Source organism: Trichoderma reesei, assembly GCF_000167675.1.
Source record: "Trichoderma reesei QM6a unplaced genomic scaffold TRIREscaffold_15, whole genome shotgun sequence".
Taxonomy (NCBI): domain Eukaryota; kingdom Fungi; phylum Ascomycota; class Sordariomycetes; order Hypocreales; family Hypocreaceae; genus Trichoderma; species Trichoderma reesei.
The window spans coordinates 426,935-440,906 of record NW_006711162.1 but is presented as its reverse complement, the minus strand read 5'-3'; the positions used below and the strand labels follow the sequence as shown (position 1 = coordinate 440,906).

The 13,972-nt window shown below is 54.8% G+C and overlaps 5 protein-coding genes across 5 annotated transcripts; 1 reads left to right on the top strand and 4 right to left on the bottom strand.

Annotated features, from left to right (window-relative positions):
• Positions 1 to 1,704: 1,704 nt before the first annotated feature.
• On the bottom strand, positions 1,705 to 3,328 carry TRIREDRAFT_65107 (uncharacterized protein; the record flags this gene model as incomplete). Its single annotated transcript, XM_006966936.1, has 2 exons — positions 1,705 to 2,938; positions 3,024 to 3,328. 2 exons carry the CDS (start codon positions 3,326 to 3,328, stop codon positions 1,705 to 1,707), a joined length of 1,539 nt encoding a protein of 512 aa, XP_006966998.1.
• Positions 3,329 to 4,066: 738 nt separating this feature from the next.
• TRIREDRAFT_109311 (uncharacterized protein) lies at positions 4,067 to 6,846 on the bottom strand (the record flags this gene model as incomplete). The annotated part of the gene is made up of 6 exons (XM_006966935.1): positions 4,067 to 4,216; positions 4,419 to 4,499; positions 5,024 to 5,798; positions 5,862 to 6,215; positions 6,260 to 6,524; positions 6,622 to 6,846. Coding segments are annotated over 6 exons (1,848 nt in total), but the record flags the coding sequence as incomplete, so codon positions are not given.
• A 156-nt stretch (positions 6,847 to 7,002) lies between these two features.
• On the bottom strand, positions 7,003 to 9,738 carry TRIREDRAFT_65198 (adenosylmethionine-8-amino-7-oxononanoate aminotransferase-like protein; the record flags this gene model as incomplete). Its single annotated transcript, XM_006966934.1, has 4 exons — positions 7,003 to 7,792; positions 7,853 to 9,201; positions 9,285 to 9,381; positions 9,542 to 9,738. 4 exons carry the CDS (start codon positions 9,736 to 9,738, stop codon positions 7,003 to 7,005), a joined length of 2,433 nt encoding a protein of 810 aa, XP_006966996.1.
• Positions 9,739 to 10,603: 865 nt separating this feature from the next.
• On the top strand, positions 10,604 to 12,102 carry TRIREDRAFT_79782 (uncharacterized protein; the record flags this gene model as incomplete). Its single annotated transcript, XM_006967031.1, has 4 exons — positions 10,604 to 10,832; positions 10,872 to 11,156; positions 11,205 to 11,512; positions 11,627 to 12,102. Exons 1-4 carry the CDS (start codon positions 10,645 to 10,647, stop codon positions 12,100 to 12,102), a joined length of 1,257 nt encoding a protein of 418 aa, XP_006967093.1. The 5' UTR covers positions 10,604 to 10,644.
• Positions 12,103 to 12,299: 197 nt separating this feature from the next.
• Positions 12,300 to 13,395, bottom strand: TRIREDRAFT_4767 (uncharacterized protein; the record flags this gene model as incomplete). Its single annotated transcript, XM_006966865.1, has 2 exons — positions 12,300 to 13,202; positions 13,294 to 13,395. 2 exons carry the CDS (start codon positions 13,393 to 13,395, stop codon positions 12,300 to 12,302), a joined length of 1,005 nt encoding a protein of 334 aa, XP_006966927.1.
• Between the last annotated feature and the right edge of the window lie 577 nt (positions 13,396 to 13,972).

Below are 13,972 nucleotides of genomic sequence, written 5' to 3'. Positions count from 1 at the left end.
GTGCCTTTTTTGATGTTTTGTGGTGTTGAGAATCGTTTCTTGAAGGTGGACGGAGGAGCTGCCAGAGAGCTTGACGTTGGTGTGCTGGGTACGTACCTTTCCTGTAGAACAAACAACGCGTCTCGTGCCTCGACTCGATACATACAGGAACGCCTTCGTAGTTTGATTGAAAGGCTATTGACACTCAGCCAAGGTGCTCTTTTCCTTGATCTTTTGTTTGATGAGAATCGCTTTTTGAGGAGCTATGAATATTGAGGCAGATGGAGACGAGATTCTGCCAAAAGTGGTGAAGCCGTGTCAATCGAATGTGTGTTAGTAAGCCTGAAGTATTGTGCCTGTAAGCCAAGATGCCTTGTAGATTTGATATGTGCTTCAGGGAGGGCTCGGCCAGAGCAGAGTCGATATCTTGGTGTTTCTTTCTCAAATGTACCGAAATGCATATTGCCTCATTGATGGTTTTCATGGTAATGGTTGAAGATGGGACGATGGAGCTGCGGCAGGGACAGTGTACTGATGGTGCTGGTTTACCCTGGAAAGTGCCAGAGGCAGGGGATTTTCATGCTTGATGGAGCATATAAGGTGAAGAGTGGAAATAAAACTTCAAGCCAGATCTACACAGTCGAGATACTTTTGATGTATTGGAAATCTATTTATTTTCTGTTTATCTGGATTTGGTGGGTATTCGTCTAGATAGAGATTGATGGTTACCGTTGTTGTTGACTGGACACGGCAACTCTACAGCGCACTAATAACAAGACGTTGCGTCTGCAGACAGATAGTTTCCACGGGACTCTCATCTAGAGCAACATAGGTTCTATAGAGGATTTCAAAGAACTCTCTTTTATACAGCTGCGCCTTCAATGGCGGTCGAATCTCCAATCATGGCTGATATGCCGTTTGACTGAATCTTCACGTCTTAAACTACCGGATACCTCCCCCATACTCATAGAATAAAGCGCATATTCTCTCAGAAAATACACGGCAGTTCAATCATGAACAAGCGCGCTGCCTCTTGGCCTCTTTGACTCTCATGACCGCCAACATCATCAACAGCACCATTGATGCCAGATGCGAAGAGAAACGTCGAAAGAACACACACACACAAACAAGAAAAAAAAAAAAAACACCGAAATTGGAACAAAAAGCAAACAAGCTATGAGAGCTCCTCCGGGAAGGCTCGAACTTCCAACCTCCTGATTAACAGTCAGACGCGCTAGCCAATTGCGCCACAGAGGACCTGAGGATCTTTGGGTGAGACCTTGGATCCACTTGTTTGATGCTCTGTTTTTGCATAATAGGTATATATAAAGGTAATACATGAACTTGCTGTCACTTTTGAGTATTTCTTTTCACCAGTGGACAACAACATTACTGAAGCTATGTGAAACGTTGTTGGTGTAACAGGAAACAAAGATCAAGAGTAGTATCGGCAATCAGGAGTATTATCTGTATCGAACGAAGTTGTGAGAATAGAAAGGCAGACGATGCATGTTGAACAACGGCTCTCGAGTCAACAATTAACACGGGGCATCCATCGTGAATCAAAGTGCTTTTAGAGATAAAAGAGTTGGTTTTGCATTTTTATACAGCTTCATATACAGCTTCACATACAGAGTACCTATGTGGCGTTGCTCCATATACCTAGTCATTCAGTTCGTACATCTGCCAGCACCTCCAACTTCGTCCCATCTACATGTACATACATCACCTCTTGTACAAGGCAATGTCCAAGCCCAACGGCTTCCTCAAAAAGCCCTCCCTCGTCAGCATCGGCCCCTGCAGGACCTTTGCGCCATACCGCCTCGCCCACGTCGCCGCAATCAGCTTCATCTCCATCTCGGCCACGTTGCGGCCCACGCAGGCCCTCGGCCCGTGGCTGAACGGGATAAAGGCGTCCTTTTGCCGCTGCGTCACGCTGAGCCACCGCTCGGGCTTGAACTCCTCGGCGTCCGGGCCCCAGATGTCGGTCGAGTGGTGGATCGTGTAGGTGGGCACGCTGAGGACGGTGCCGGCCGTGAAGAACTCGCCGCAGATGGTGACGCCGGGGGAGTCGGGCGGGATCTGGCGCGGGAGGCCGATGCCCGAGGTCGAGTGGTGGCGGAGGGTCTCGTTGATGACGGCGGCGAGATAGGGCAGGTCGCGCACCATGTCGTATGTCGGGACGTCGACCTCCTTGGGGATGGCGGCGTCAAGCTCGGCCTGCATCTTGTCGAGGACGCCGGGCGTGCGGGCAACGTAGTTGAGGAGCGCGCAGGACGAGTTGGACGTGGTGTCGCTGCCCGCAATGAGCTGCGTCAGGGCCTCTGCCGTCAGCTCCTCTCGTCCCAGCGGCTGGCCCTTTTCGTCACGGCCCTCCATCAGCCGGGCGAGGAGATCCTTGCGCTCAATCTCGGGCGGGTTGTCGATCCGCCGCTTCACGCAGGCAATGGCGATTCCGGCCAGGTTCTGCACGGCGGCCAGGCCGTTGCTGTAGAAGGGATCCGGCAGATACTTGGCGTACGGCTTCAGCGCAGGGAAGCAGCCCAGCGTGGCGCTCACTTCGCCGCGGCGGTTGAGAATCTCAATGGCCGGCGCGTAGATGGGCGGGCTGTCGGGGGCGTCGCGCACCTCGGCGAGGTCGACGCCCTTCTCGAGCATGCCAAAGGGGGCGCCGAACGCGAGGTCGCCAATGACATCGAAGGCGAGGTAGTTGAACCAGGGCAGGCAGTCGAAGCGCGCCTCCTTGCGGCCCGTTTCGTCCGCGTGGGGGCTGGTGTCGACGAGGCGGTCCAGCTGCTTGACGAAGAGCTCGAGGTTGGCGTGGATGTAGGGCTCAAACTGGGTGATGTTCTTGGCCGAGAAGGTGTGCGAGACCATCTTGCGCTTGCGCGTGTGCTCTGCGCGGTCGCGCGTGTTGAAGAGGCCGCGGCGGATCGAGACGAAGGCATCGTAGAATTCGCTGGCTCGGGGTCAGCATCTACAGGACATCATATCAAGTTTCTTCAAGGGCAAGATTCAAGGGCAAGAGAGGCTGTTCGTACGACTTGAGAAAGCCATTGGAGTGGCCGTAGATCAGGTTGATGGCCGCGTCGTCGGCCACGGAAATGTGGTTCGGCTGGATGCGCACAAACTTGCCCAGCTTCTTGTGCAGCTTGTCGACCGTCTCGTATCGATTGCCTCGCCGGCAGACGGACAGCAGCCACAGGTTCGAGAACTGCGCGGGAAAGGGAGCAGGGAAGCGCCGCAGCGAGCCGTAGGTGACCAAGTACTGGTAGAGATACGAGGCAAGGAGAGCGCCAGCAAGGGCGACAATCGCCCACGGCGACCAGACGTATTCGATCAGCGCCATTGACCGCTGCTGGTGGTTTGGCCGCCGAGCATGTAAAGAATGGGCGAGCAGACGATGCTGGAGAAGAGAAGAGGGAAAAGAAGAAAAAAAAAAGAGAGAAAAGAAACTGAATCTTCAACGAGGATTCGATACTATGCGATTTCAGATGCAGAGGCAGATTTGGAGATGCTGACTAGCCCCAGTTCTCCTCTTTTTCCGGCCGTCGACGCCGCTGACCACCGAAATTTGGCGGCCCGTCTTTATTATGCTGAGGATGGACTCGTGATGATCCGATGGAGAACAAGCTTTGGACGGAGGACGGGAAGAAGGGAAGAAGTCAAGGATACTAATAACACAAGGCAGAAAGAGTAAGACCGGACTGGCCAAATGCAACTCGGACTCCGCTTGCTACCAGACTGCAACATCACCACACCAACAAGCAGACAAATCACCCATCTATATATACAACTACCCTACCTACATACATACTATGTTATTAACCATCCTCATTGCATTCCCCCTCCATCAAACTGCCAACCCCATCATGATTGATCCTCCTAGCCTCCAACCCCGCAATCGTCGCCCCCAGACGCCAAGGGTCAGTCGGTAGCAGGGAGCGGCTTCTAGCTTCCGCGCCTCCAAGGCCATGGAATCTCCTCCTGGCCCTCTTATTACATACGAGTAGTACCTGGAGTTTTCGTCACCAGAAGACACAGGCACAAGCTTCTGATAGTATCAGTATTAGCAAACCGCCGTATTTTAGCCCCAACTGCCGGACATGGGGGAGGGGCAAAAAGCTGGGGCCAGCGTCGCTCCGAGGCGCCGAGGGACACGGGCTGCGGCATCAGCTTCGGCAAAAGATGCTGGGCTGAGGCTGTTGATGCTTGGTAGGTATGAATTAGATCCTGTCTTGTGTTTGGTTATTCTATTTGCAGGTTGGTCTGTGTATCCTTGTGCTGGTCCCTCGCGGGGGGGTCCGTTGCGGGTGGATTCTCCTGATGGAGAGCAACAAGATGGGGGACTTTCGGTAAGGGAGGGCGGGAATGAGGCATTGGATATGGGTTGCGACTGATTGGCTGCGTCTGACCGCACCTCGGCGCCGCTGGCTTACAGTACCTTGGGTCTTTTGCTGGTAGAGGGCAGCAAACTCTGAGTTGATGGAGACTTTGTAGCCCTGTGGTTTAGAACAAGTCTGGAAAGATTATGAAGCTACTGTATATCCGGTTCTGGAGAACTCGTATCCTGACCCGTGTTGGCATGGCTTGCAACTCTCCCATGACAAAGAATAGCTAGGATGTATGGAACATAAGGCGTATTCTTGTTACATCTGTCTACGAAAGCCCAAGCAAGAGTCTGCCGAGTGTTTAGCTGGCTGTTTAGTTGATCTGATGTCTTCAATGGCCGCACAGCGTACGGAGCGGTGGCAATGCTGCAAGAAGTCCTATGCAACCACACATCCACTTCCTCACGAGTCAGAATTTGCATCTTCACACAATGTGCTCAACGTAATAGTCAATTCACTCCTCAAGAAAACAAACAAACAAACAAACAGAAAACATCCGTGACACTAGACTCATCGCGCATCCCAACAACCGATTCCAAAATCCTACAGACCACAAAGCCCTTGACAAAAACAGACGGCATCATCCCCTATGCTGCCCCTCCCCCTTGCCGAGTCTAGGAGCCGTTCTTCAGACGGTGGAGACGCCGACTCACGTTCTTGAAAAGATCTCCACATGCCTGGGCAACCTCACGTCTCCTCTTGTTCGATCGGGCACGGGCGGATGAGGACGCCGCGCCGGTGCCGTTGACAGCAGAGTCGTTGTCGTCGAGGTACATGACTTCCACTTCTCCATCTCGGAAAGAGTCCCGGGCATCGACAGGCGGAAACGTGATATAGTCTAGCTCATTGAGCAGATCATCGCATGCTTCTCTCAATTCTTGAATCTCCTCATCGTCGCCGTCGCCGACATCGATCAGGAGAAAGTCGTCCTCTTCATCCACAACACAGTCTTTGGCTGGGACGCTCATGTCGTCATTGGCATTGTGGCCTGCGTCTTCATGGAGGGCGGCGGCGTCTCGGGCTCGCGTGGCGGTCAGGACACGACGCAAATACTCCATGGCGTCTTTGAGCTCTCGCACCCCAGCATCGTCGTCGTCGAGGTTACTCTCGAAGATGTCGGCAAACGGATCTTCTTCGTCGACGGGGTTACTCTCGAAGATGTCGGCAAACGGATCTTCTTCTTCTTCATCATCATCGTCAGCTTCTTCGTCCCCACTGTCCGGCTGCCAGTCCGGGGGAGGGGGCATGTGTGTACCCTTGAGGCTTCGAGCCACCAACCCCCGCGCGGAAGAGGCTTCGCGGACGTCACCATCACCCGATGACTTCTTCTTCTCCTTCCCGACGCTTGTAGGCTTTGCTCTGGAAGACGAGCTGGCCACATCTGCGGGGAGGCTTTCGCCGGCTGCCTGGGCCAGAGCTTGGTGGCGCCTACATGTACTTTTGAGTCAGCCATCTGTCCCCAGACTGCAGCAGGTTTCAATGTTCACATACAACCTCTCTCGCCGTTGTGCATCTCTGACGCATTCGGCGGCAAATTTTCGCAGCAAGTAGTGGGGTACCATGTCTGTGGTTCTAAATCTCTGTTGGTTTGACGGGTAGGTCAGCTTCTGTTTGTGTCTATGTATATTGCTATCCTGGACAATGATCGTGAAGCATTTGTACGGGGACAGTTGGGCCCCTCGACCAACAGCGACTTGAGAGTTTCGTCTCGAGACAGGCGCTTCAGACTGCATGGGACGAAGGACGGCGAGGATCTGCCACTCCCCTGAAGCTCGACACAACAGCTGAGAAATGATGGCTTCTCGTACCCTGTGATGCCTTGGGGGGATTTCGGGGCATGTGCTTCTGGAGGGCCCATGATGAGTTCCAAAGGGGGAAGAGTTACTTACTCTTGACGTTGCTGCTGCTGCTGCTGCTGCTGTTGCTGCTGCTTTTTGGTCTGCTGCCAAGCTCGCTGTGGATGGTTGAAGATGTAGAGGGATTGAATTGAGAGAAGGTGTTGAGGAAAATCAGAAATTGAGGTGGACAGCTGCAACTTCTTATCAAGAGAAAAGGTGAGCTCGATCCTTGGCCGGCTGCCACCTGGCAGGTTGTGCCCAGTCGACGTGTTCTCGTTGAACAGCCTGTCGATTCGCCCAAGTGAATTGCTCTGAACTGCTGGACAACAGATCATTGGCAAGTTTTCAATTTTTGCTGTCACTTCTATTGTGAAGATTCAAGACGTGGACAGTCTTTGAATAGGTAGGCGTACCCTTTGAAAGCAACATTGTGAGGCGTCGTTTCTGGAAGTTGAGGCGACCACGGCTTGAGGGACAAAGAAGTGCTTGTTGCATTGATGTGTAGTGAACATTGAAGTTTTTCAAGACCATGCCCCCAAGAGGCGAAAGATGGTGAACAGAGGGGAGAACATCTTCGTACAGGTTCAACATTGACTCGGACTTCAGAACAGCTGGAGCAGAATGGCAGATCAAAACTGCTAGAATCATCAACAGTAAAGGAACAACGGCGCTTTGAATGAACTTGGAGAGTAATACTATCAATGCCTAGTTCATCATCTCAGCTCTTGTTCTCCTGTGCTTTCTTCTTTGACAGTAAAACCAGCCACCTCAATCTGAACACACTCCACCAAACGTCACTCCTTCAACCTCTCCCGCAGCAACGAGCCGATCCGCGCAACGCTCTCCTCCGTCGTCTTCTGTCCCGCCATCAGATACAGCACATTGCCAAGGACCCGGCAATGCACATTCCACGGCCCGTTGACGCCCTCCGCATCGCCCGCGATAAGCCCATCCCGGACACTCTGCGCCGCATCGCTAAAGTATCCCGTGCCTGAAGCGTCCTTCAAGTGGATGGCGAGAACGCTGCCCAGCGCCCAGATCCCCGCGACGCGATCGGTTTGACGAGAGAGATCTTCTACTAGATCTCGAGGCCAGGTTGACCAGACGTCAGCTGCAGGCTGTTCACTGGCTACAGAATCGCCAGAGGTCGTTGTCCAGCCTTGCGACTTGGCCCAGTTCCAGGATCCGCCGTGGTCCATCTTTAGCATCTCCTTGACTGACTCCAGAGCGACCTGGCAGCCCACGGGATGAGCTGTGTAGCTGTGCCCATGCAGCAGCGCGTCCGTCTTGTCCTGAGAGCTAAACGTCTGGAAGATGTTCTCCGAAGCCAGCGTCGTGCAGAGCGGGACAAGCCCCCCTGTCAAAAGCTTCGCATGGACAGAAATGTCGGCATGTGTCTCGAGGAAAGAAGACGACGAGAAGCGGCCGAGACGGTAGAGACCCGTGAAGACTTCGTCAAAGATGATGGGGAGACCGGTCCATGCGGTGGGACTGCTGGGAGACTCGAAAGACGTGTTTGGCTTGCGGAAGAGGTCTGGCGATTTGCGCACGACATTGACGAGGGCGCGCTGGAAGAGGGGGTCCCTGGAGAGCATGTTAGTGACGGTTTTTAACATCTTGTTACACTGGCAGAGGAGTACTCACACCAACGCCATGCCTCCGGCACCGAGAACGACCGGTTCGACAATGACGGAGCCAAACCTGCGGCCCTGCTTCTGCAGTCTCTCCAGCGTCTCGCGGATAAAGGCCTCATAGCGAACGTGATGGCCCTTCTGCTCCCTCCCCTGAACGTCAAAAATGTCCGACAGCGACCCGAAATCCGCATCCTCGCCCAGAGCCTCTCTCAGCTCCCGAGGCACATTCACACGCCACTTGCCGTCAACGCACAACACAGTCGGATAGTCGAACCAATGCCCCTTGCCGTCATACCACTCGACCTTTTCGTTGTACCCACTGGGCTCCGAACAGTCCATGGCGCCAATGGTATCGCCGTGGTACGAGCCCTTGAGGCCAACGACACCGAGCTTTTCTTCAGCTGACCATCCATATCGGAGCTTGGCCGCCCGGAGGCCCATCTTGAGAGCGACTTCGATGCCCGTGCTGCCGTTGTCGGAGAAGAAGACGCGGGTGAGTCGCGGGTTTTGCATGCCCTTGAGGAGGGTCGAGGACAACTCTGCTGCGGGACGATGGATTCCGCTGGCGAACATGACGTGGCCGTAGCGGCCGGCGGCGTAGGCGGCTGCGAGGGTCAGCTTGGGGTTGGCGTGGCCGAGGCCTTGCGTCCACCATGAGGCAGAGCCGTCGAAGGAAGCCCGGAGGAGGTTGCTGCTGCTGCTGCTGCTGCTGCTGTCCGACTGTGAGGGCGTCGCGGAAGAAGGCGTCAATGTCTGGAAGTAGTCACCGTGGGCGGAATCAATGACATTAATGTCCTTGGGGGAGAGGAGGCTCTGCTGCGTAAAGGGGTACCAGATGTTACGCAGAGCCTCGGTGGCCATGGAGTTGAGTTGGTCGATGCGCTGCTCGTGACGGCTCTCCAGGTGAGAAATGACGCCGCTCGTGTCCTTGTGCTGAGACTGCTCCTCGTAATACTGCGACATGACTCTGACGTCCTCCTCAAGACTAGATCTTCTCTCGGGCGGTTCGATAACGCCAGCGACGGGCACATCATGATGCTCCGCGAAATACTCTGCCAAGTACTCATAGTTTTGATACTTGTCCTCCTTGAACAACAACACCGACTCGACATCATAGCCCCTCACCCGAAGCGACTCAAACGCCGAGATGGTCTGCGAGATGCCTCCAAGGCGTGAATCGCCGACGAGCACCACCGGCAGTCGAAGGGGCGCGTACATGTCAGCCTGGGTTGTGCCCGAGGGACCGGGCGAGTGAACGCCGCCGGCCGTTTCGACAAAGAGCCATTTGCGGCCAATGTTTGCGCATTGGGCTGCGTAGTCGCGGGTTTGAAAGAGGAGGGCCTCATTGGAGGGGATTGTCTATGGCATGGTGAGAATGGAGAGTTTGGGCATTGAGTAAGTTGAGAAGGGTGAGATAGAGTGAGTGAGCGACACACACATACCCTGTTGGAGAGGCGAGCTGCAATATGTGGGCTGACTGGAATCTTATACTGAAACAGAGTCTTGTTGGAGACGTCCGGAGCAAACCTTGTAATGTGACTACACATTCGTTCTCATGGTCAATCAAACGTTCTATCACGCCTCAAGCAAAGGCTTATATATATTCCATATCATCTAGGTAACTCAATACGTCAATACAAATTCTACGAAACTCAGCCCTCTCCATCAGACCAAAAGAAAAAAGACCAGCTACATACACCGATCATCAGCTTCACTATCCGGCCCCGTCGACACGGGCTTCAGAAACGCCACTGCGCCGGGACTCCGTCTGGCAGCCGCCTTGGCCAGCAGCGTCGAAAAGACCGTCTTGCCGACCTCTGTGTTGGCGCCGAAGATTTGGTACGCGCGGAGGGAGCGCCAGAGCGGCGATGCGAGCGGCGGCGGCGGCTGCGGCATTGCTTCGAACAGACCACGAGATTGAATCGAGCTGAACCAAAGTTGAACGTCTGACAGAGAGTTGATGAAGGATATGTTGATGCTTCAAGTGGCTCGGCTCAAAGAAGCTTGAAGCCTTTGGGGGGGGCCGAAACAAGGAACAGAACGAGTGGATGGCGCTCAAAAGGGTAATAGTAGCGGATAACCTCGATATACAGTAATAGCCGTCTTGCAAGATCCCGTTCGGCTTTCTCTCTCTTGCTGAGCACATCAATCTGCCCTCTGATCTCACTACTACTAACAAATCTGCTTTGTCTTTTGTTGGGGGTTGTTCCCTGCCGATCTCCGTTCATCCATCCCAAGTGGAGTCTTGAATGAGCCCGGTTTAGAAGACAAAGCAAGAGATTCTACAGTACATACGGTACAGTAGTATTATTACCATCATCACGGCTTACGGCATCTGAGAGTCGAAATGCCTCATCAAAACTAGCAACGGCTTTTTTGCTGGATTAGTAGTACATACTCCAGCTCGATTCAACATTCTGTCTCGCATGTCCGCGGACGGCTCCTTGCCTTTGCCCTAACCGGGGACAAGTGGGCTTTAGTTGAACGGTTCCTTGGAGCTGTGGACTGGCAGCTCTAGCTCGACACCAATGACAGTTGAAGTGGGTAGAAGTGTAGTAGTAGATAGATAAGATAGTCGGTTACCTACCTATGCTGACACGGCATGTGATGAAGCCGTTGCCGTGAGTCTGCATCGACGCCGATACAGGCCGAAAGCTGATCCCTGACTGCAGGACCGTCCATGCAGTGATCTGCCTGCATGTGAACACCAAAAGCAGAAACTGGTGAAGCTATACAGACAACTCCAATTCGAAGAGCCAATCCGCAGCTCCAAACCCATCAGAGTCAAAGAAAACCCCCCCAATGCCTCCCACAAACCTCGACAGAACCCTCTCCTCCATCCTCTCCTCCCGCCTCTCCCAGGGCCGCCTCCGCCGCCTCACCATCCCCTCCGCAACCTCCATCGACTTTTCTTCCAACAGCTACCTCTCCCTATCCTCCCATCCCGCCGTCAAAGCAGCATACATCTCGCTCCTCACCTCTCATCTCCAGTCAGACAGCAGCAGCAGCAGCAGCAGCAGCAGCAGCAGTCCTCAACCCGGCCACAGTCTCGGCTCAGGAGGATCCCGCCTCTTGGACGGAAACTCCGCCTTCGCAGAGGATCTGGAACGGCAAATCGCAGACTTTCACGGCGCAGAGGCGGGATTGCTGTTTAATTCCGGGTTTGAAGCCAACACGGGGCTATTCGCCTGTGTGCCGCAAAGGGGAGACGTTATCGTGTACGATGAATTGATCCATGCGAGCGTCCACGATGGAATGCGGTTGAGCAGGGCGCAAAGGATCCCCTTTGCGCATAACAGGGTATACGATGCTGAGTCCTCATCAGTCTCCGAAAGAGGAGAAAGCAATCTGAAATACCCAAGCTTAGACGCTCTGCTGCAGAGCTTGACAAAAGGTCCACAAGGAGAAGCTGTCAAGAGCGGCAGGACAAACATCTTCATCGCCGTCGAGGGAATCTACAGCATGGACGGAGACGCGGCTCCCCTCAAGCACATTGCCGAATGCGTCGAAAAGAGGCTTCCCCAGGGCAACGGCTACATCATCGTCGACGAAGCGCATTCAACAGGGATCCTCGGCCCCCAAGGAAGAGGTCTTGTCTGTCAGCTTGGTCTGCAAGACAGGATATGGGCGCGCGTACATACCTTTGGCAAGGCCATGGGATGTTCCGGTGGTGGGTTTCCCCTTCCCCCTCCCTTACATCTTCTCTGGAGTGGTTTATTATATCTTTTTTCTTCTCTAGGGGGAAAACCCTGTTGCGAACTCTGCTGACCTGAAAGTAAAACAGCCATCGTCCTCTGCTCGTCAACCGCAAGAAACTACCTCATCAACTACGCCCGCAGCTTCATCTACACAACAGCAATGTCCTTTCCCTCCCTCGCCAGCATCCGCACGACCTACAACTTCCTCGCCAGCGGCCATGCAGATCCTCTCATCAAGAAGCTGTACTCCCTGATTCACCACATGCACAGCCTCCTCGCAGACACTATCAAACGGCATGCTCCCTCGCCGGAGCTCTTCCGCATCAACCCCGAGGTGCCGCAGTCGCCCATCCTGCCGCTGTTTACAAACAAGGCGCGGAGTCTGGCGCAGTATTGCCAGGACAGGGGGTTCACGGTGAGGCCGATTGTGGCGCCTACGGTGCCGATGGGGCAGGATCGGGTGAGGGTGTGTTTGCACGCTGGGAACAGCGTGGAGGAGGTGGAGGGATTGTGTAGAGCAGTAGAGCAGTGGGTGGTAAAAGCCGTAAAGAGTAGATTGTAATGATACATGATGAGAAAACGGAAATGCATCAATGCAATCGCTGACGTCTGTTGTATATTCATTCATAGTGCTGTTGTACCATCTTTTCGTGCCCCCCCCCCCCCCCCTTTTTGTATATCTTGACCATCATTTACTTTCTTGTAAAAACCATTCATTGCATATCAATCAAACGCTCATCTAGCTTCTATAAACCGCTCCTACGCCTCCACAGGCTTCTTGTCAAAGCTCTTCATCGGCTCCAGCCCCCACCGCCCAAACATGGCACTGTCCTCGTCCCAGCCATTGCACTCCGTCGTCAGCATCTTCTCGCCGGTGAAGATGGCATTCGCGCCAGCCATGAAGCATAGCGCCTGCTTCTCCTCCGACATGGTCTTGCGGCCGGCGGCAATGCGGATGATGGTGGCCGGCATCAGCAGGCGGGCCGTGGCAATGGTGCGCAGCATGCTGGTAAAGGCAATGGGCTCGCGGTCGCCCAGCGGCGTGCCCTTGATGGGGACCAGGGCGTTGACGGGGAAGCTCTCCGGGTGCTTGGGCAGCGTCGAGACGGTGTGCAGCAGCCCGACGCGGTCCTCGGAGGACTCGCCCAGGCCGAGGATGCCCCCTGAGCAGACGTTGATGCCCGCGTCGCGGACGTGGCCCAGCGTCGCCAGCCGCTCGTCGTACGAGCGGGTCGAGATGACGGACGGGTAGAACTCGCGGCTGGTGTCGACGTTGTGGTTGTACGCCGTCAGGCCGGCGTCCTTGAGCTGGCGCGCCTGCTCGGCGTCAATCATGCCCAGCGTCACGCACGCCTCCATGCCCAGCGCCTTGACGCCCTTGATCATCTCGACAATGTTCTTGAGGCCCGACTTGCGGCCGCGCATGTCGCGCCAGGCGGCGCCCATGCAGAAGCGCGTGCTGCCGTTGGCGGCGGCCTGGCGCGCGGCTTCCAGCACGGACTCGACCGACTCCATCTTCTTGGCCTCGAGGCCTGTGTCCTTGGAGTAGCGCGACGACTGGGCGCAGTAGGAGCAGTCCTCGGAGCAGCCGCCCGTCTTGATGTTCATGAGGGTGCATAGCTGGACCTCGCCGGGGGCGTGGAAGCGGCGGTGCAGGGAGCCCTAGATATAGTTGGACAACACATGTCATATGTCAGCCTCGATTCGCTTGTGTCATCACGTCGACGTGAGATCGATATATAAGTCATCATACCGATTGGTACGTCAGCTCCAGCAGAGGCTGGTAGTAGATGGCGGCAATCTCCTCCCTGGTCCAGTTGTTGCGCGGCTTCGTCGCGGCCACGGCCTCGGCCATCAGCTTCTTGCCATCCAGGCCCGACCTCTGCTGCTGCTGCTGCTGCTGCGGGGGAGGGGGAGGGGGAGGGGCAGCCGCATAGCTGATGGGCGTGTCGACGGCGGTGCTGTGGGCGCGGCTGTTGATGCGGACGACGGCGGGGGACTGGCGAAGGGGTCGTGAGAGGGACTGGGCCAGCCGGCCGGCTCTCAGTGTTGTGGAAGGCCTCATTGTGCTGTGTTGAGTTGTGGTTGTGGATGTAGTATTATGAGAGTTGAGAATACAGACAACTTGAGACAAACAAGAGCTCAGGGCAAACTAGTACGTTGTAGCTGCTGTGATGGGCGAATGGAGACGGCTCATTTGTCTTGGGTTTGCCGAGTTGCGGGAACTCGACAACTCCACGCTCCTCGTCCATACATACTGTATATAGGTACGGAAACATGCGTCAGATGCGGCACAGATCCACGGCAACAACCGCAGCAATGCCCTGATTACCTAGCCCTGTAGAGGACAGGACAGTATAATGGTCACTGTACTAGCTGTATGTATCATGATTAGCCAGGGCATCGTCAACAAGACCACCAAGTCCAGTGCC